Below are 23,480 nucleotides of genomic sequence, written 5' to 3'. Positions count from 1 at the left end.
ATCTATTGCGACTGACACAATTACTATTGAAGTTACAGAAAATATTACAGCAATAATTACAGACGTCACACCCATCACTGAAATTGAGGAAACTGAAACATCTACAACTATAACAATTTCCACTAGTGAAGAGCCTGTCCATACACCCATAATTACTGATACTAGTGTCGTGGAGGTTACAGATATTATTTCAACAATAGTTACTGACCTCACACCCATCACTGAAATTGAGGAAATCGAAACTTCTACTATCAGGACTATGTCCACCATCGAGGAGCCCGTTATCACATCTATTGCGACTGACACAATTACTATTGAAGTTACAGAAAATATTACAGCAATAATTACAGACGTCACACCCATCACTGAAATTGAGGAAACTGAAACATCTACTACTTTAACAATTTCCACTAGTGAAGAACCTGTCCATTCACCCGTAATTACTGATACTAGTGTCGTGGAGGTTACAGATATTATTTCAACAATAGTTACTGACCTCACACCCATCACTGAAATTGAGGAAATCGAAACTTCTACTATCAGGACTATGTCCACCATCGAGGAGCCCGTTATCACATCTATTGCGACTGACACAATTACTATTGAAGTAACAGAAAATATTACAGCAATAATTACAGACGTCACACCCATCACTGAAATTGGGGAAACTGAAACATCTACTATTTTAACAATTTCCACTAGTGAAGAGCCTGTCCACACACCCATAATTACTGACACTAGTGTGGTGAAAGTTACTCATATTATTTCAACAATAGTTACTGACCTCACACCCATCACTGAAATTGAGGAAATCGAAACTTCTACCTTCAGGACTATTCCCACCATCGAGGAGCCCGTTATCACATCTGTTGTGACTGACTCAATTACTATTGAAATTACAGAAAATATTACAGCAATAATTACAGACGTCACACCCATCACTGAAATTGGGGAAACTGAAACATCTACTACTTTAACAATTTCCACTAGTGAAGAGCCTGTCCACACACCCATAATTACTGACACTAGTGTGGTGAAAGTTACTCATATTATTTCAACAATAGTTACTGACCTCACACCCATCACTGAAATTGAGGAAATCGAAACTTCTACCTTCAGGACTATTCCCACCATCGAGGAGCCCGTTATCACATCTGTTGTGACTGACTCAATTACTATTGAAATTACAGAAAATATTACAGCAATAATTACAGACGTCACACCCATCACTGAAATTGAGGAAACTGAAACATCTACTACTTTAACAATTTCCACTAGTGAGGAGCCTGTCCATACATCCATAATTACTGATACTAGTGTAGTGGAAGTTACAGATATTATTTCAACAATAATTACTGATGTCACACCTATCACTAAAATTGAGGAAATCGAAACTTCTACCTTCAGGACAATTCCCACCATCGAGGAGCCCGTTATCACATCTGTTGTGACTGACACAATTGCTGTTGAAGTTACAGAAAATATTACAGCAATAATTACAGACGTTACACCCATCACTGAAATTGAGGAAATTGAAACATCTATTACTTTAACAATTTCCACTAGTGTAGAGCCTGTCCATACACCCATAATTACTGATACTAGTGTCGTGGAAGTTACAGATATTATTTCAACAATAGTTACTGAGGTCACACCCATCACTGAAATTGAGGAAATCGAAACTTCTACTATCAGGACTATTTCCACCATCAAGGAGCCCGTTATCACATCTATTGTGACTGACACAATTGCTGTTGAAGTTACAGAAAATGTTACAGCAATAATTACAGACGTCACATCCATCACTGAAATTGAGGAAATTGAAACATCTACTACCTTAACAATTTCCACTAGTGAAGAGCCTGTCCACACACCCATAATTACTGACACTAGTGTGGTGAAAGTTACACATATTATTTCAACAATAGTTACTGACCTCACACCCATCACTGAAATTGAGGAAATCGAAACTTCTACCTTCAGGACTATTCCCACCATCGAGGAGCCCGTTATCACATCTGTTGTGACTGACACAATTGCTGTTGAAGTTACAGAAAATGTTACAGCAATAATTACTGACGTCACACCCATCACTGAAATTGAGGAAATTGAAACATCTACTACTTTAACAATTTACACTAGTGTAGAGCCTGTCCATACACCCATAATTACTGATACTAGTGTCGTGGAAGTTACACATATTATTTCAACAATAGTTACTGAGGTCACACCCATCACTGAAATTGAGGAAATCGAAACTTCTACTATGAGGACTATTTCCACCATCAAGGAGCCCGTTATCACATCTATTGTGACTGACACAATTGCTGTTGAAGTTACAGAAAATGTTACAGCAATAATTACAGGCGTCACACCCATTACTGAAATTGAGGAAACTGAAACTTCTATTACTTTAACAATTTCCACTAGTGTAGAGCCTGCCCATACACCCATAATTACTGATACTAGTGCCGTGGAAGTTACACATATTATTTCAACAATAGTTACTGAGGTCACACCCATCACTGAAATTGAGGAAATCGAAACTTCTACTATCAGGACTATTTCCACCATCAAGGAGCCCGTTATTACATCTATTGTGATTGAGACAACTACTGTTGAAATTACAGAAAATGTTACAGCAATAATTACGGACGTCACACCCATCACTGAAATTGAGGAGGTTGAAACATCTACTATCTTAACAATTTCCACTAGTGAAGAGCCTGTCTATATACCCATAATTACTGACACTAGTGTAGTGGAAGTTACACATATTATTTCAACAATAGTTACTGACCTCACACCCATCACTGAAATTGAGGAAATCGAAACTGCTACTATCATGACTATTTCCACCATCGAGGTGCCCGTTATCACATCTATTGCGACTGACACAATTGCTGTTGAAGTTACAGAAAACATTACAGCAATAATTACAGACGTCACACCCATTACTGAAATTGAGAAAATTGAAACATCTACTACTTTAACAATTTCCACTAGTGAAGAGCCTGTCTATATACCCATAATTACTGATACTAGTGTCGTGGAAGTTACAGATATTATTTCAACAATAGTTACTGACCTCACTCCCATCACTGAAATTGAGGAAATCGAAACTTCTACTATCAGGACTATTTCCACCATCAAGCAGCCCGTTATCACATCTATTGTGACTGACACAATTGCTGTTGAAGTTACAGAAAACATTACAGCAATAATTACAGGCGTCACACCCATCACTGAAATTGAGGAAACTGAAACATCTACTACTTTAACAATTTCCACTAGTGAGGAGCCTGTCCATACACCCATAATTACTGATACTAGTGTAGTGAAAGTTACACATATTATTTCAACAATAGTTACTGACCTCACACCCATCACTGAAATTGAGGAAATCAAAACTTCTACTATCAGGACTATTTTCACCTTCGAGGAGCCCGTTATCACATCTATTGTGACTGACACAATTGCTGTTGAAGTTACAGAAAATGTTACAGCAATAATTACAGACGTCACACCCATCACTGAAATTGAGGAAATTGAAACATCTACTACTTTAACAATTTACACTAGTGTAGAGCCTGTCCATACACCCATAATTACTGATACTAGTGTCGTGGAAGTTACAGATATTATTTCAACAATAGTTACTGAGGTCACACCCATCACTGAAATTGAGGAAATCGAAACTTCTACTATCAGGACTATTTCCACCATCAAGGAGCCCGTTATTACGTCTATTGTGACTGAGACTTTTGCTGTTGAATTTACAAAAAATGTTACAGTAATAATTACAGACGTCACACCCATCACTGAAATTGAGGAAACTGAAACATCTACTACCTTAACAATTTCCTCTAGTGAAGAGCCTGTCCATACACCCATAATTATTGACACTAGTTTAGTCAAAGTTACTCATATTATTTCAACAATAGTTACTGACCTCACACTCACCATTGAAATTGAGGAAATCGAAACTTCTACTATCAGGACTATTTTCACCTTCGAGGAGCCCGCTATCACATCTATTGTGACTGACACAACTGCTGTTGAAGTTACAGAAAATGTTACAGCAATAATTACAGACGTCACACCCATCACTGAAATTGAGGGAATTGAAATATCTACTACTTTAACAATTTACACTAGTGAAGAGCCTGTCCATACACCCATAATTACTGATACTAGTGTAGTGAAAGTTACACATATGATTTCAACAATAGTTACTGACCACACACCCATCACTGAAATTGAGGAAATCGAAACTTCTACTATCAGGACTATTTTCACCTTCGAGGAGCCCGTTATCACATCAATTGTGACTGACACAACTGCTGTTGAAGTTACAGAAAATGTTACAGCAATAATTACAGACGTCACACCCATCACTGAAATTGAGGAAATTGAAATATCTACTACTTTAACAATTTCCACTAGTGAAGAGCTTGTCCATACACCCATAATTACTCATACTAGTGTAGTGGAAGTTACAGATATTATTTCAACAATAGTTACTGACCTCACATCCATCACTGAAACTGAGGAAATCGAAACTTCTACTATCAGGACTATTTCCACCATCGAGGTGCCCGTTATCACATCTATTGCGACTGACACAATTGCTGTTGAAGTTACAGAAAACATTACAGCAATAATTACAGACGTCACACCCATTACTGAAATTGAGAAAATTGAAACATCTACTACTTTAACAATTTCCACTAGTGAAGAGCCTGTCCATACACCCATAATTACTGATACTAGTGTAGTGAAAGTTACACATATTATTTCAACAATAGTTACTGACCTCACACCCATCACTGAAATTGAGGAAATCAAAACTTCTACTATCAGGACTATTTTCACCTTCGAGGAGCCCGTTATCACATCTATTGTGACTGACACAATTGCTGTTGAAGTTACAGAAAATGTTACAGCAATAATTACAGACGTCACACCCATCACTGAAATTGAGGAAATTGAAACATCTACTACTTTAACAATTTACACTAGTGTAGAGCCTGTCCATACACCCATAATTACTGATACTAGTGTCGTGGAAGTTACAGATATTATTTCAACAATAGTTACTGAGGTCACACCCATCACTGAAATTGAGGAAATCGAAACTTCTACTATCAGGACTATTTCCACCATCAAGGAGCCCGTTATTACGTCTATTGTGACTGAGACTTTTGCTGTTGAATTTACAAAAAATGTTACAGTAATAATTACAGACGTCACACCCATCACTGAAATTGAGGAAACTGAAACATCTACTACCTTAACAATTTCCTCTAGTGAAGAGCCTGTCCATACACCCATAATTACTGACACTAGTTTAGTCAAAGTTACTCATATTATTTCAACAATAGTTACTGACCTCACACTCACCATTGAAATTGAGGAAATCGAAACTTCCACTATCAGGACTATTTTCACCTTCGAGGAGCCCGCTATCACATCTATTGTGACTGACACAACTGCTGTTGAAGTTACAGAAAATGTTACAGCAATAATTACAGACGTCACACCCATCACTGAAATTGAGGGAATTGAAATATCTACTACTTTAACAATTTACACTAGTGAAGAGCCTGTCCATACACCCATAATTACTGATACTAGTGTAGTGAAAGTTACACATATGATTTCAACAATAGTTACTGACCTCACACCCATCACTGAAATTGAGGAAATCGAAACTTCTACTATCAGGACTATTTTCACCTTCGAGGAGCCCGTTATCACATCAATTGTGACTGACACAACTGCTGTTGAAGTTACAGAAAATGTTACAGCAATAATTACAGACGTCACACCCATCACTGAAATTGAGGAAATTGAAATATCTACTACTTTAACAATTTCCACTAGTGAAGAGCTTGTCCATACACCCATAATTACTCATACTAGTGTAGTGGAAGTTACAGATATTATTTCAACAATAGTTACTGACCTCACACCCATCACTGAAACTGAGGAAATCGAAACTTCTACTATCGGGACTATTCCCACCATCGAGGAGCCCGTTATCACATCTGTTGTGACTGACACAATTGCTGTTGAAGTTACAGAAAATATTACAGCAATAATTACAGACGTTACACCCATCACTGAAATTGAGGAAATTGTAACATCTATTACTTTAACAATTTCCTCTAGTGTAGAGCCTGTCCATACACCCATAATTACTGATACTAGTGTCGTGGAAGTTACAGATATTATTTCAACAATAGTTACTGAGGTCACACCCATCACTGAAATTGAGGAAATCGAAACTTCAACTATCAGGACTATTTCCACCATCAAGGAGCCCGTTATCACATCTATTGTGATTGAGACAACTGCTGTTGAAGTTACAGAAAATGTTACAGCAATAATTACAGACGTCACACCCATCACTGAAATTGAGGAAATTGAAACATCTACTACTTTAACAATTTCCACTAGTGAAGATTCTGTCCATACACCCATAATTACTGATACTACTGTTATGGAACTTACAGATCGTATTTCAACAATAGTTACTGTTCTCACACCCATTACTGAAATTGGGGAAATAGATACATCCACTATCAGGACTATTTCCACTACCATTCACACTGAAGAAGTAACTGATACAACAATCGTCGAAATTACGAAGTTGACAACGGCAATTATTCCAGAAATCACTCCAGTAAGTAAATCTGAAGAACTTCACACTACCATCGTTGAAGAGATATCCATATGCACAGTATCAATTGATATAACAACGGAAATTGAGACCACAAGAGTAGAAACAACACTAATAATTCCGGAAATCACATCCCTAAGTAGTTCTGAAGAAGCTGCACCAACAAGCATTGCAATGATTCATACAACTGAAGATATTATTCATACTGAAGTCTTTAATGACACCTCAAGTGTTGAAGATACAGAATTTACGTCTGAATTAGCTCCGAAAATCACATCCCTTAGTAGTTCTAAAGAAGTTACGCCAACAACCGTTAAAGTAATTCTTACATCTGAAAAAACCATTCACACTGAAGAAGTAAGTGTCGTTATTACGAAGTTGACAACAAGAATTATTCCGGAAATTACTTCAGTAAGTAAATCTGAAGATCTTCACACTACCATCGTCGAAGAGACTTCCACAAGCTCAGTACCAATTGGTATAACAGTGTTAACTGAGATCACAAGACTAGAAACAACAGAAGAGGCAACTCTAATAATTCCGGAAGTCACATCCATGACTAGTTCTAAAGAAGTTACACCAACATCCGCTGAAGTGATTCTTACATCTGAAGAGACCATTCACACTGAAGATGTAACTAACATGACAATGGTTGAAATTACGAAGTTGACAACGGCAATTATTCCGGAAATCACTTCAGCAAGTAAATCTGAAGAACTTTACACTACCATCGTAGAAGAGACTTCCACAAGCGTAGTACCAATTGATATAACAACGGTAACTGACACCACAAGAGTAGAAACAACAGAAGAAGCAACACTAATAATTTCGGAAATCACATCCATGACTAGTTCTAAAAAAGTTACATCAACATCCGTTGAAGTGATATCTACATCTGAAGAGACCATTCACACTGAAGATGTAACTAACATGACAGTAGTTGAAATTTCGAAGTTGACATCGGAAATTATTCCGGAAATCACTTCTGTAAGTATAACTGAGGAACTTCACATAAGTGCAGTACCAACTGATATTACAATGGTCACTGAAACCGCAAAAGTAGAAACAACAGAAGAAGCAACACTAATAATTCCGGAAATCACATCCATGACTAGTTCTAAAAAAGTTACTTCAACATCCGTTGAAGTGATATCTACATCTGAAGAGACCATTCACACTGAAAAAATCACTTCAGTAAGTAAATCTGAAGATCTTCACACTACCATCGTCGAAGAGACTTCCACAAGCTCAGTACCAATGGGTATAACGGTGTTAACTGAGATCACAAGACTAGAAACAACAGAAGAGGCCACTCTAATAATTCCGGAAATCACTTCCATGACTAGTTCTAAAGAAGTTACGGCAACATCCGCTGAAGTGATTCTTACATCTGAAGAGACCATTCACACTGGGGATGTAACTAACATTACGGTAGTTGAAATTTCGAAGTTGACATCGGAAATTATTCCGGAAATCACTTCTGTAAGTATAACTGAGGAACTTCACATAAGCGCAGTGCCAACTGATATTACAATGGTCACTCAAACCACAAAAGTAGAAACAACAGAAGAAGCAACACTAATAATTCCGGAAATCACATCCATGACTAGTTCTAAAAAAGTTACATCAACATCCGTGGAAGTGATATCTACATCTGAAGAGACCATACACACTGAAAAAGTCACTTCAGTAAGTAAATCTAAAGATCTTCGCACTACCATCGTCGAAGAGACTTCCACAAGCTCAGTACCAATTGGTATGACATTGTTAACTGAGATCACAAGACTAGAAACAATAGAAGAGGTAACTCTAATAGTTCCGGAAAGCACTTCCATGACTAGTTCTAAAGAAGTTACACCAACATCCTCTGAAGTGATTCTTACGTCTGAAGAGACCATTCACACTGGGGATGTAACTAACATAACAGTCGTTGAAATTTCGAAGTTGACATCGGAAATTATTCCGGAAATCACTTCAGCAACTAAAACTGAGGAACTTCACATAAGCGCAGTACCAACTGATATTACAATGGTCACTGAAACCTCAAGAGTAGAAACAACAGAAGAAGCAACACTAATAATTCCAGAAATCACATCCATGACTAGTTCTAAAAAAGTTACACCAACATCCGTTGAAGTGATATCTACATCTGAAGAGACCATTCACACTGAAAAAATCACTTCAGTAAGTAAATCTGAAGATCTTCACACTACCATCGTCGAAGAGACTTCCACAAGCTCAGTACCAATTGGTATGACATTGTTAACTGAGATCACAAGACTAGAAACAACAGAAGAGGTAACTCTAATAGTTCCGGAAGGCACTTCCATGACTAGTTCTAAAGAAGTTACACCAACATCCGCTGAAGTGATTCTTACGTCTGAAGAGACCATTCACACTGGGGATGTAACTAACATAACAGTAGTTGAAATTTCGAAGTTGACATCGGAAATTATTCCGGAAATCACTTCTGTAAGTATAACTGAGGAACTTCACATAAGCGCAGTACCAACTGATATTACAATGGTCACTGAAACCACAAGAGTAGAAACAACAGAAGAAGCAACACTAATAATTCCGGAAATCATATCCATGACTAGTTCTAAAAAAGTTACATCAACATCCGTTGAAGTGATATCTACATCTGAAGAGACCATTCACACTGAAAAAATCACTTCAGTAAGTAAATCTGAAGATCTTCACACTACCATCGTCGAAGAGACTTCCACAAGCTCAGTACCAATTGATATAACAGTGTTAACTGAGATCACAAGACTAGAAACAACAGAAGAGGCAACTCTAATAATTCCGGAAGTCACATCCATGACTAGTTCTAAAGAAGTTACACCAACATCCGCTGAAGTGATTCTTACATCTGAAGAGATCATTCACACTGGAGATGTAACTAACATTACAGTAGTTGAAATTTCGAAGTTGACATCGAAAATTATTCCGGAAATCACTTCTGTAAGTATAACTGAGGAACTTCACATAAGCACAGTACCAACTGATATTACAATGGTCACTGAAACCACAAAAATAGAAACAACAGAAGAAGCAACACTAATAATTCCGGAAATCACATCCATGACTAGTTCTAAAAAAGTTACACCAACATCCGTGGAAGTGATATCTACATCTGAAGAGATCATTCACACTGAAAAAATCACTTCAGTAAGTAAATCTGAAGATCTTCACACTACCATCGTCGAAAAGACTTCCACAAGCTCAGTACCAATGGGTATAACAGTGTTAACTGAGATCACAAGACTAGAAACAACAGAAGAGGCCACTCTAATAATTCCGGAAATCACATCCATGACTAGTTCTAAAGAAGTTACATCAACATCCGCTGAAGTGATTCCTACATCTGAAGGGACCATTCACACTGGAGATGTAACTAACATGACAATGGTTGAAATTACGAAGTTGACAACAGCAATTGTTCCGGAAATTACTTCAGCAGGTGAATCTGTAGAACTTTACACTACCATCGTCGAAGAGACTTCCACAAGCGCAGTACCAATTGATATAACAACGGTAACTGACACCACAAGAGTAGAAGTAACACTAATAACTCCGGAAATCACATACGTGACCATTTCTAAAGAAGTTACTCCAACATCTGCTGAAGTGATTTCTACATCTGGCGACATCATTCACACTGAAGAAGTAACTGATACAATAGGCATCGAAATTACGAAGTTGACTACAGCAAGTATTCTGGATATCATTTCAGTAAGTAAATCTGAAGAATTTCATACCACCATCGTCGAAGAGATTTCCACCAGCACAGTACCTTTGGATATAACAGAGGTCACAAGACTAGAAACTACAGAAGAAGCAACTCTAATAATTCCGGAACTCACATTCATGAGTAGTTCTAAAGAAGTTACACCAACATCCGCTGAAGTGATACCTACATCTGAAGAGATCATTCACACAGAAGTCGTTAGTGACACATCTATATCTGAAGAAGTTTCACCAACAACCCTTAAAGTGATTCTAACATCTGAAGAGACTAAGAAAGTAACTGACACAACAAGCATTGAAGGTGTGGCAAGTGACAAAACTATAGAGTTTACAAAGGACCTTCCAGCAACCACTTTGGATGCAACAGTGTTAAGTGTGATGGACGAACTTGGACCAACTGGGCCTTCAACGAGTCAAATGTATGTCACTCCATTGAAGCTTCCATCAACTGCAAAAGGGACACACCTAACATCGGATTCACCAGATAATCGTACACTAATCACTGAGTAAAATAAAAATACAATAACTTTAAGTTACAAGTGTTCTGCCAAATATTTTAATTATCTATTTTGACAGATTGAGAATATGTTATACAGTTAATTATCTCGATTATTTTAATTTATAAGTATACATAGTTTTAGGTATTATCCCAATTTACATATTATAATAAATTAAGTATAGAAAAAAGTGGTTGAAAAAATATATATGTTTTATTAAATGAAATTCAGAATTTTTTAATTAAGAATTAGGCTTGAAAATTATAATAATTTTATTTTGTAAATCGTTTATTTTAAATATATAATATTTAATATAAATAATATTAATATTTAAACATTCAACTTAACAGTATAATAAATTCCAACATAATTGTTACCGATGATTCAAATTTTTGGCAGATCTCTTGTACCACAACTGAATAATACAACACATTTCCACCAGGTCTCAAATTGCAGAAACAACAACTTCAATTGAATTATCAACAACCATCAGAACCACCGTTTCCACAACAATGAAGCAACTAACTAGTATAAAAGACATTTCGTTTACAACAAAAGAAGATAGTTTAACAATCCCCACAACTTCGGACTATAAAGTGATTACAACTCCATCTTCTTCCTCAACAATAAAATTGGTTACCATGTCCATCAGAAGCACAGAACTAATAGTTACAAGTGATTCATCAATAGGTACTACAAGGGAATCTACTACAACAACTGGTGTAATTATAACTTCGTCTAAAACTGCAGATGATGGTTCAACATCTATGGTAATATTAACAACTTCACATGTGACAGAGATTACAACTCAGTCTTCATCGTTTCCCACCAAAAAGGCTTCTAGTGCACCAACTGGACCAATTCTAACTTCAACTGAAACTACGGATGAAGGCTTAACATTTACAATAATTTCAACATCTTCAGATTTGGAGGAGGTTAAAACTCTTTCCCCATCTTCAAGCATTATGTTGGTTACCACGTCAATCAGTTCCACTGTGTCCAGTCCAAGCATAGATATAACAAGAGTGACTGGCATCCCACTATCCATAACAACAAAACTTAGTACACTATTAGAATCAACCCTAATTTCGTCTGCAACCACTGACGATGGATCAACACTTCCAACAATTTTCACAACTTCAGAACTGGAAGAGATTTCAGCTCTTAATTTATCTTCAGGCATTATGAAGATCACCACGTCCATCAGACCCACTGTATCCATCTCAAGCACAGACATAACAAAAGTGGAATATAGGACACCAACAGAAACTATCCTAGATTCGCATTCAACTACTGATCATGGATTAAAACATCCAACACTCTCAACTACTTCAGAATTGGAAGAAATATCAACTCTATCTTCATCTTCAGGCATTATGTTGGTTCCCACGTCCATCAAGTCCACCGAGTCCTTTCCAGAAGTAACTGACACTTCACTCTCCATAAAAACAGAACTTAGTACACCAACAGAAACAACACTAATTTCGGCTGAAACTACTGACGATGGATTAACACCACCAATGGCCTCAACCACTTCAGAACTAGAAAAGATTTCAACTCTATCTTCATCTTCAGCCACTACGTTATTTACCATGTCTATCAAATCCACTGTGTCCTCTCTAAGCACAGATCTACCAAGAGTAACAGGTGCACCATTATCCATAACAACGGAACTTAGTACCCCATCAGGAACAACTCTGACATTAGCTGTAACAGCTGAAGATGGATTAACATCTCCAATGCTCTCAACCACTTCAGAACTGGAAATGATATCAACTATATCTTCTTCTTCAGGTACCGTGTCCATCAAATCTACTGTGCTCACTGTAAGCACAGAACTAACATGGGCAACAGGTGCACCATTATCCATAAAAACGGAACTCATTACACCATCAGGAATAACTCCGACTTTGGCTGCAACTGTAGACGATGGTTTGACACCACCAACAATCTCTAAAACTTCAGAATTGGAAGAAATATCAACTCTATCTTCAGCTTCAAGCACAATGTTGGTTCCCACGTCCATCAAGTCCACCGAGTCCATTCCAGAAGTAACTGACACATCACTATCCATAAAAACAGAACTTAGTACACCAACAAAAACAACACCAATTTCGGCTGCAACTACTGACGATAGATTAACACCTCCAATGCCCTCAACCACTTCAGAACTGGAAGAGATTTCAACTCTATTTTCATCTTCAGGCACTATGTTATTTACTATGTCCATCAAATTCACTGTGTTCTCTCTAAGCACAGATCTAACAAGAGTAACAGGTGCACCATTATCTATAACAACGGAACTTAGTACACCATTAGGAACAACTCTGACTTTGGCTGTAACTGCTGAAGATGGATTAACACCTCCAATGCTTTCAACCTCTTCAAAAATAGAGAAGATTTCAACCCCATCTTCATCTTCAAGAATTATGTTGGTTCCCACATCTCTCAAATCTACCGAGTCCATTCCAGAAGAAACTGTTACATCACTATCCATAAAAACAGAACTTAGTACACCAACAGAAACAACACTATTTTCGGCTACAACTACTGACGATGGATTAACATCTCCAATGCTCTCAACCACTTCAGAACTGGAAATGATATCAACTCTATCATCTTCTTCAGGTACTATGTTATTTACTGTGTCCATCAAATCCACTTTGACCACTGTAAGCACAGAACTAACAAGGGAAACAGGTGCACCATTATCCATAACAACGGAACTCATTACACCATCAAGAACAACTCCGACATTGGTTGCAACTGTAGACGATGGTTTGACACAACCAACAATCTCTAAAACTTTAGAATTGGAAGAAATATCAACTCTATCTTCAGCTTCAAGCACAACGTTGGTTCCCACGTTCATCAAGTCCACCGAGTCCATTCCAGAAGTAACTGACACATCACTATCCATAAAAACAGAACTTAGTACACCAACAAAAACAACACTAATTTCGGCTGCAACTACTGACGATGGATTAACACCTCCAATGCCCTCAACCACTTCAGAACTGGAAGAGATTTTAACTCTATCTTCATCTTCGGGCACTATGTTATTTACCATGTCCATGAAATCCACTGTGTCCTCTCTAAGCACAGATCTAACAAGAGTAACAGGTGCACCATTATCTATAACAACGGAACTTTGTACACCACTAGGAACAACTCTGACTTTGGCTGTAACTTCTGAAGCTGGATTAACACTTCCATTGCTCTCAACCACTTCAGAATTGGAAAAGATTTCAACTCCATCTTCATCTTCAAGTATTATGTTGGTTCCCACGTCCATCATATCCACCGAGTTCATTCCAGGTGTAACTGACACATCACCATCCATAGAAACAGAACTTACTACTCAAACAGAAACAACACTAATTTCGACTGCTGTTACTAAAGATGGATTAACATCTGCAATGCTCTCAACCACTTCAAAACTGGAAATGACATCAACTCTATTTTCTTCTTCAGGTACTGTGTTATGTACTGTGTCCATCAAATCCACTGTGCCCACTGTAAGCACAGAACTAACAAGGGCAACAGGTGCACCATTATCCATAACAATGGAAACGAGTACATCATCAGGAACAACTCTGACATTGGCTGCAACTCTAGACGATGGTTTGACACCACCAACAATCTCTAAAACATCAGAATTGGAAGAAATATCAACTCTATCTTCAGCTTCAAGCACAATGTTGGTTCCCACGTCCATCAAGTCCACCGAGTCTATTCCAGAAGTAACTGACACATCACTATCCATAAAAACAGAACTTAGTACACCAACAAAAACAACACTAATTTCGGCTGCAACTACTGACGATGGATTAACACCTCCAATGCCCTCAACCACTTCAGAACTGGAAATGATATCAACTCAAACTTCTTCTTCCGGTACTTTATTATATACTGTGTCCATCAAATCCACTGTGCCTACTGTAAGCACAGAACTAACAAGGGCAACAGGTGCACCATTATCCATAACAACGGAACTTAGTACACCATCAGGAACAACTCTGCAACTGGCTGGGTTGACACCACCAACAATCTATAAAACATCAGAATTGGAAGAAATATCAACTCTATCTTCAGCTTCAACCACAATGTTGGTTCCCACGTCCATCAAGTCCACCGAATCCATTCCAGAAGTAACTGACACATCAATATCCATAAAAACAGAACTTAGTACACCAACAGAAACAACACTAATTTCGACTGCAACTACTGACGATGGATTAACAACTCCAATGCCCTCAACCACTTCAGAACTAGAAAAGATTTCAACTCTATCTTCATCTTCAAGAATTATGTTGGTTCCCACGTCCCTCAAATCCACCGAATCCATTCCAGAAGAAACTGACACATCACTATCCATAAAAATAGAACTTAGTACACTAACAGAAACAAAACTAATTTCGGCTGCAACTACTGACGACGGATTAACACTTTCAATGCTTTCAACCACTTCAGAACTGGAAATGATATCAACTCAAACTTCTTCTTCCGGTATTTTAATATTTACTGTGTCCATCAAATCCACTGAGCCCACTGTAAGCACAGAACCAACAAGGGCAACAGGTGCACCATTATACATAACAACTGAACTTAGTACACAATCAGGAAAAACTCTGACATCGGCTGCAACTGTAGACGATGGCTTGACGCCACCAAGAATCTCTAAAACATCAGAATTGGAAGAAATATCAACTCTATCTTCAGCTTCAAGCACAATGTTGGTTCCCACGTCCATCAAGTCCACCGAATCCATTCCAGAAGTAACTGACACATCACTATCCATAAAAACAGAACTTTGGACATCAACAGAAACAACATTAATTTCGGCTCCTACTTCTGACGATGGATTAACATCTCCATTGCTCTCAACCAATTCAGAACTAGAAAAGATTTCAACTCTATCTTCATCTTCAGATACTATGTTACTTACCACGTCGATCAAATCCACTGTGTCCTCTCTAAGCACAGATTTAACAAGACCAACAATTGTACCATTATCCATAACAGTGGAATTTAGTACACCATCAGGAACAACTCTGACATTGGCTGCAACTCTAGACGATAGTGTGACACCACCAACAGTCTCTAAAACATCAGAATTGGAAGAAATATCAACTCTATCTTCAGCTTCAAGCACAACGTTTGTTCCCACGTCCATCAAGTCCACTGAATCCATTCCAGAAGTCACTGACACATCACTATCCATAAAAACAGAACTTAGTACACCAACAGAAACAACATTAATTTCGGCTCCTACTTCTGACGATGGATTAACATCTCCATTGCTCTCAACCACTTCAGAAATAAAAAAAATTTCAATTCTATCTTCATTTTCAGACACTATGTTATTTACCACGTCGATCAAATCCACTGTGTCCTCTCTAAGCACAGATTTAACAAGACCAACAATTGTACCATTATCCATAACAGTGGAATTTAGTACACCATCAGGAACAACTCTGACATTGGCTGCAACTCTAGACGATAGTGTGACACCACCAACAGTCTCTAAAACATCAGAATTGGAAGAAATATCAACTCTATCTTCAGCTTCAAGCACAACGTTTGTTCCCACGTCCATCAAGTCCACTGAATCCATTCCAGAAGTCACTGACACATCACTATCCATAAAAACAGAACTTAGTACACCAACAGAAACAACATTAATTTCGGCTCCTACTTCTGACGATGGATTAACATCTCCATTGCTCTCAACCACTTCAGAAATAAAAAAAATTTCAACTCTATCTTCATTTTCAGACACTATGTTATTTACCACGTCGATCAAATCCACTGTGTCCTCTCTAAGCACAGATTTAACAAGACCAACAATTGTACCATTATCCATAACAGTGGAATTTAGTACACCATCAGGAACAACTCTGACACTGGCTGCAACTCTAGACGATAGTTTGACACCACCAACAGTCTCTAAAACATCAGAATTGGAAGAAATATCAACTCTATCTTCAGCTTCAAGCACAATGTTGGTTCCCACGTCTATCATGTCCACCGAGTCCATTCCAGAAGTAACTGACACGTTATTATCCATAAAAACAGAACTTAGTCGACTAACAGAAACAACACTAATTTCGGCTGCAACTACTGACGACGGATTAACACCTCCAATGCTTTCAACCACTTCAGAACTGGAAATGATATTAACTCAAACTTCTTCTTCTGGTACTTTATTACTTACTGTGTCCATCAAATCTATTGTGCCCACTGTAAGCACAGAATTAACAAGGGCAACAGGTGCACCATTATCCATAACAACGGAACTTAGTACACCATCAGGAACAACTCTGCAACTGGCTGGTTTGACACCACCAACAATCTATAAAACATCAGAATTGGAAGAAATATCAACTCTATCTTCAGCTTCAACCACAATGTTGGTTCCCACGTCCATCAAGTCCACCGAATCCATTCCAGAAGTAACTGACATATCAATATCCATAAAAACAGAACTTAGTACACCAACAGAAACAACACTAATTTCGACTGCAACTACTGACGATGGATTAACAACTCCAATGCCCTCATCCACTTCAGAACTGGAAAAGATTTCAACTCTATCTTCATCTTCAAGAATTATGTTGGTTCCCACGTCCCTCAAATCCACCGAATCCATTCCAGAAGAAACTGACACATCACTATCCATAAAAATAGAACTTAGTACACTAACAGAAACAACACTAATTTCGGCTGCAACTACTGACGACGGATTAACACCTCCAATGCTTTCAACCACTTCAGAACTGGAAATGATATTAACTCAAACTTCTTCTTCTGGTACTTTATTACTTACTGTGTCCATCAAATCTATTGTGCCCACTGTAAGCACAGAACTAACAAGGGCAACAGGTGCACCATTATACATAACAACTGAACTTAGTACACCATCAGGAAAAACTCTGACATCGGCTGCAACTGTAGACGATGGCTTGACGCCACCAAGAATCTCTAAAACATCAGAATTGGAAGAAATATCAACTCTATCTTCAGCTTCAAGCACAATGTTGGTTCCCACGTCCATCAAGTCCACCGAATCCATTCCAGAAGTAACTGACACATCACTATCCATAAAAACAGAACTTTGGACATCAACAGAAACAACATTAATTTCGGCTCCTACTTCTGACGATGGATTAACATCTCCATTGCTCTCAACCACTTCAGAACTAGAAAAGATTTCAACTCTATCTTCATCTTCAGACACTATGTTATTTACCACGTCGATCAAATCCACTGTGTCCTCTCAAAACACAGATTTAACAAGACCAACAATTGTACTATTATCCATAACAGTGGAATTTAGTACACCATCAGGAACAACTCTGACATTGGCTGCAACTCTAGACGATAGTGTGACACCACCAACAGTCTCAAAAACATCAGAATTGGAAGAAATATCAACTCTATCTTCAGCTTCAAGCACAACGTTTGTTCCCACGTTCATCAAGTCCACTGAATCCATTCCAGAAGTCACTGACACATCACTATCCATAAAAACAGAACTTAGTACACCAACAGAAACAACATTAATATCGGCTCCTACTTCTGACGATGGATTAACATCTCCATTGCTCTCAACCACTTCAGAACTAAAAAAGATTTCAACTCTATCTTCATCTTCAGGCACTATGTTATTTACCATGTCCATCAAATCCAGTGTGTCCTCTCTAAGCACAGATATAACAAGAGTAACAGGTGCACCATTATCTATAACAACGGAACTTAGTACACCATCAGGAACAACTCTGACATTGGCTGCAGCTGTAGACGATGGTTTGACACTACCAACAATCTTTAAAACATCAGAATTGGAAGAAATATCAACTCTATCTTCAGCTTCAAGCACAATGTTGGTTCCTACGTCCATCAAGTCCACCGAATCCATTCCAGAAGAAACTGACACATCACTATCCATAAAAATAGAACTTAGTACACTAACAGAAACAACACTAATTTCGGCTGCAACTACTGACGATGGATTAATACTTCCAATGCCCTCATCCACTTCAGAACTGGAAAAGATTTCAACTCTATCTTCATCTTCAGGCACCATGTTATTTACCATGTCTATCAAATCCACTATGTCCTCTCTAAGCACAGATCTAACAAGAATAACAGGTGCACCATTATCTATAACAACGGAACTTAGTACACCATTAGGAACAAGTCTGACTTTGGCTGTAACTGCTAAAGATGGATTAACACCTCCATTGCTCTCTACCACTTCAGAACTGGGAAAGATTTTAACTCTATCTTCACCTTCACACACTATGTTATTTACCATGTCCATCAAAGCCACTATGTCCACTCTAAGCACAGATCTAACAAGAGCAACAGATGTACCATTATCCATAACAAGGGAACTTAGTACACCATCAGGGACAACTCTGACTTTGACTGTAACAGCTGACGATGAATTAATACCACCATTGCTCTTAACCACTTCAGAACTGGAAGAGATTTCAACTCCATCTTCATCTTCAAGCATTATGATTGTTCCCACGTCCATCATATCAATCGAGACCATTCCAAGAGTAACTGACACAACACTATCTATAAAAACAGAATTTAGTTCCCCAACAGAAACAACATTAATCTTGACTGCGACTACTGAAGATGGATTAACACCTCCATTGCTCTCAACCACTTCAGAAATGGAAATGATATCAACTGTATCTTCTTCTGCAGATACTATGATTTTTACTGTGTCCATCAAATCGACTGTGTCCACTGTAAGCATAGATCTAACAAGAGCATCAGGTGCACCATTATTCATAACAACGGAAGTTAGTACACCATCAGGATTAACTCTGACAGTGGCTACAACTGTAGACGATGGTTTGACAGCACCAACACTCTCCACAACATCAGAATTGGAAGAGATTTCAACCAAATCTTCATCTTCAAGCATTATTTTGGTTCCTACGTACATCGGATCAACTAGGTCCACCCTAAGAGTAACATACACACCACTTTCCATAACAATGGAACATGGTACACATAAAGAACCAACGATAATTTCGCCTGCAACCACTGACGAAGAATTGACAACTCCATCATTCCCTACAACTTCGGAAATGAAAGAACTCACGACCCCACTTTCACCTTCAAGCATTATGTTGGTCCCCACGTCCTTCAGATCAACTAGGTCAACCCTGAGAATAACAGATACACCAGTGCCCATAACAATGGAACATAGAACACCTAAGGAACCAACGATAATTTCCGCTGCAACTACAGACGAAGAATTAACAACTCCATCAATCTCTATAACTTCACAACTGGAAGAAATTTCGACTCCATCTTCAACTTCAAGCATTATGTTGGTTCCTACGTCCATCGGATCAACTAGGCCCACCCTGAGATTAACAGAGACACCAGTGTCAATAACAATGGAACATAGTACACATAAAGAACCAACGATAATTTCCCCTGGAACTACAGACAAAGAATTAACATCTCCATCAATCTCTATAACTTCACAACTGGAAGAAATTTCGACTCCATCTTCAACTTCAAGCATTATGTTGGTTCCTACGTCCATCGGATCAACTAGGTCCACCCTGAGGGTTACAGACACACCAGTGTCAAGAACAATTGAACCTAGTACATCTAAAGAACAAACGATAATTTCGGCTGCAATCACTGACGAAGAATTAACATCTCCATCAATCCCTACAACTTCAGAACTGGAAGAACTTTCGACTCTATCTTCATCTTCAAGCATTATGTTGGTTCCTACGTCCATCAGATCAACTAGGTCCACCCTGAGGGTTACAGACACACCATTGTCAAGAACAATTGAACATAGTATACCTACAGAACCAACGATAATTTCGGTTGCAACCACTGACGAAGAATTAACATCTCCATCAATCCCTACAACTTCAGAACTGGAAGGACTTTCGACTCTATCTTCATCTTCAAGCATTATGTTGGTTCCAACGTCCATCAGATCAACTAGGTCCACCCTGAGGGTAACAGACTCACCAGTGTCAAGAACAATGGAACATAGTACACCTACAGAACCAATGATAATTTCGGCTGCAACCACTGACGAAGAATTAACACCTCCATCAATCCCAACAACTTCAGAACTGGAAGAACTTTCGACTCTATCTTCAACTTCAAGCATTATGTTGGTTCCTACGTCCATCAAACCAACTAGGTCCACCCTGAGGGTAACAGACTCACCAGTGTCAAGAACAGTGGAACATAGTACACCTAAAGAACCAACGATAATTTCGGTTGCAACCACTGACGAAGAATTACCATCTCCATCAATCCCTACAACTTCAGAACTGGAAAAACTCTCGACCCAACCTTCAACTTCAAGCATTATGTTGGTTCCTACGTCCATCAGATCAACTAGGTCCACCCTGAGGGTTACAGACACACCAGTGTCAAGAACAATTGAACATGGTACACCTAAAGAACCAACGATAATTTCGGCTGCAACCACTGACGAAGAATTAACATCTCCATCAATCCCTACAACTTCAGAACTGGAAGAACTTTCGACTCTATCTTCAACTTCAAGCATTATGTTGGTTCCTACGTCCATCAGATCAACTAGGTCCACCCTGAGTGCAACAGACTCACCAGTGTCAAAAACAATGGAACATAGTACACCTACAGAACCAACGATAATTTCGGCTGCAACCACTGACGAAGAATTAACATCTCCATCAATCCCTACAACTTCAGAACTGGAAGAACTTTCGACTCTATCTTCAACTTCAAGCATTATGTTGGTTCCTACGTCCATCAGATCAACTAGGTCCACCCTGAGGGTTACAGACACACCAGTGTCAAGAACAATTGAACATAGTACATCTACAGAACCAACGATAATTTCGGCTGCAACCACTGACGAAGAATTAACATCTCCATCAATCCCTACAACTTCAGAACTGGAAGAACTTTCGTCTCTATCTTCATCTTCAAGCATTATGTTGGTTCCAACGTCCATCAGATCAACTAGGTCCACCCTGAGGGTAACAGACTCACCAGTGTCAAGAACAGTGGAACATAGTACACCTAAAGAACCAACGATAATTTCGGTTGCAACCACTGACGAAGAATTACCATCTCCATCAATCCCTACAACTTCAGAACTGAAGAAACTCTCGACCCAACCTTCAACTTCAAGCATTATGTTGGTTCCAACGTCCATCAGATCAACTAGGTCCACCCTGAGGGTTACAGACACACCAGTGTCAAGAACAATTGAACATAGTACACCTAAAGAACCAACGATAATTTCGGCTGCAACCACTGACGAAGAATTAACATCTCCATCAATCCCTACAACTTCAGAACTGGAAGAACTTTCGACTCTATCTTCAACTTCAAGCATTATGTTGGTTCCTACGTCCATCAGATCAACTAGGTCCACCCTGAGGGTAACAGACTCACCAGTGTCAAGAACAATTGAACATAGTACACCTACAGAACCAACGATAATTTCGGCTGCAACCACTGACGAAGAATTAACACCTCCATCAATCCCTACAACTTCAGAACTGGAAGAATTTTCGACTCTGTCTTCAACTTCAAGCATTATGTTGGTTCCTACGTCCATCAGATCAACTAGGTCCACCCTGAGGGTAACAGACTCACCAGTGTCAAGAACAGTGGAACATAGTACACCTAAAGAACCAACGATAATTTCGGTTGCAACCACTGACGAAGAATTAACATCTCCATCAATCACTACAACTTCAGAACTGAAGAAACTCTCGACCCAACCTTCAACTTCAAGCATTATGTTGGTTCCTACGTCCATCAGATTAACTAGGTTCACCCTGAGGGTTACAGACACACCTGTGTCAAGAACAATTGTACATAGTACACCTAAAGAACCAACGATAATTTCGGTTGCAACCACTGACGAAGAATTACCATCTCCATCAATCCCTATAACTTCAGAACTGGAAGAACTTTCGACTCTATCTTCATCTTCAAGCATTATGTTGGTTCCAACGTCCATCAGATCAACTAGGTCCACCCTGAGGGTAACAGACTCACCAGTGTCAAGAACAATGGAACATAGTACACCTACAGAACCAACGATAATTTCGGCTGCAACCACTGACGAAGAATTAACATCTCCATCAATCCCTACAACTTCAGAACTGGAAGAACTTTCGACTCTATCTTCAACTTCAAGCATTATGTTGGTTCCTACGTCCATCAGATCAACTAGGTCCACCCTGAGGGTTACAGACACACCAGTGTCAAGAACAATTGAACATAGTACATCTACAGAACCAACGATAATTTCGGCTGCAACCACTGACGAAGAATTAACATCTCCATCAATCCCTACAACTTCAGAACTGGAAGAACTTTCGTCTCTATCTTCATCTTCAAGCATTATGTTGGTTCCAACGTCCATCAGATCAACTAGGTCCACCCTGAGGGTAACAGACTCACCAGTGTCAAGAACAGTGGAACATAGTACACCTAAAGAACCAACGATAATTTCGGTTGCAACCACTGACGAA

At 38.6% G+C, this 23,480-nt stretch overlaps 2 protein-coding genes across 2 annotated transcripts; both read left to right on the top strand.

The window, feature by feature from the left end:
- The first annotated feature begins 2,266 nt into the window (after positions 1–2,266).
- On the top strand, positions 2,267–10,948 carry LOC126265093 (mucin-17-like). Its single transcript, XM_049965695.1, has one exon. It carries the CDS (start codon positions 2,267–2,269, stop codon positions 10,946–10,948), a length of 8,682 nt encoding a protein of 2,893 aa, XP_049821652.1.
- A 3,553-nt stretch (positions 10,949–14,501) lies between these two features.
- LOC126265092 (mucin-3A-like) lies at positions 14,502–20,323 on the top strand. Its single transcript, XM_049965689.1, has 3 exons — positions 14,502–17,509; positions 20,063–20,119; positions 20,212–20,323. The coding sequence occupies exons 1-3, from the start codon at positions 14,502–14,504 to the stop codon at positions 20,321–20,323; spliced, it is 3,177 nt and encodes a 1,058-aa protein (XP_049821646.1).
- Positions 20,324–23,480: the final 3,157 nt, after the last annotated feature.

This window comes from Aethina tumida, chromosome 3 (genome assembly GCF_024364675.1).
Source record: "Aethina tumida isolate Nest 87 chromosome 3, icAetTumi1.1, whole genome shotgun sequence".
NCBI classification, from domain to species: Eukaryota; Metazoa; Arthropoda; class Insecta; order Coleoptera; family Nitidulidae; genus Aethina; species Aethina tumida.
Note: the sequence above shows the minus strand (reverse complement) of the source record. Positions and strands in the feature narration are given on the sequence as shown.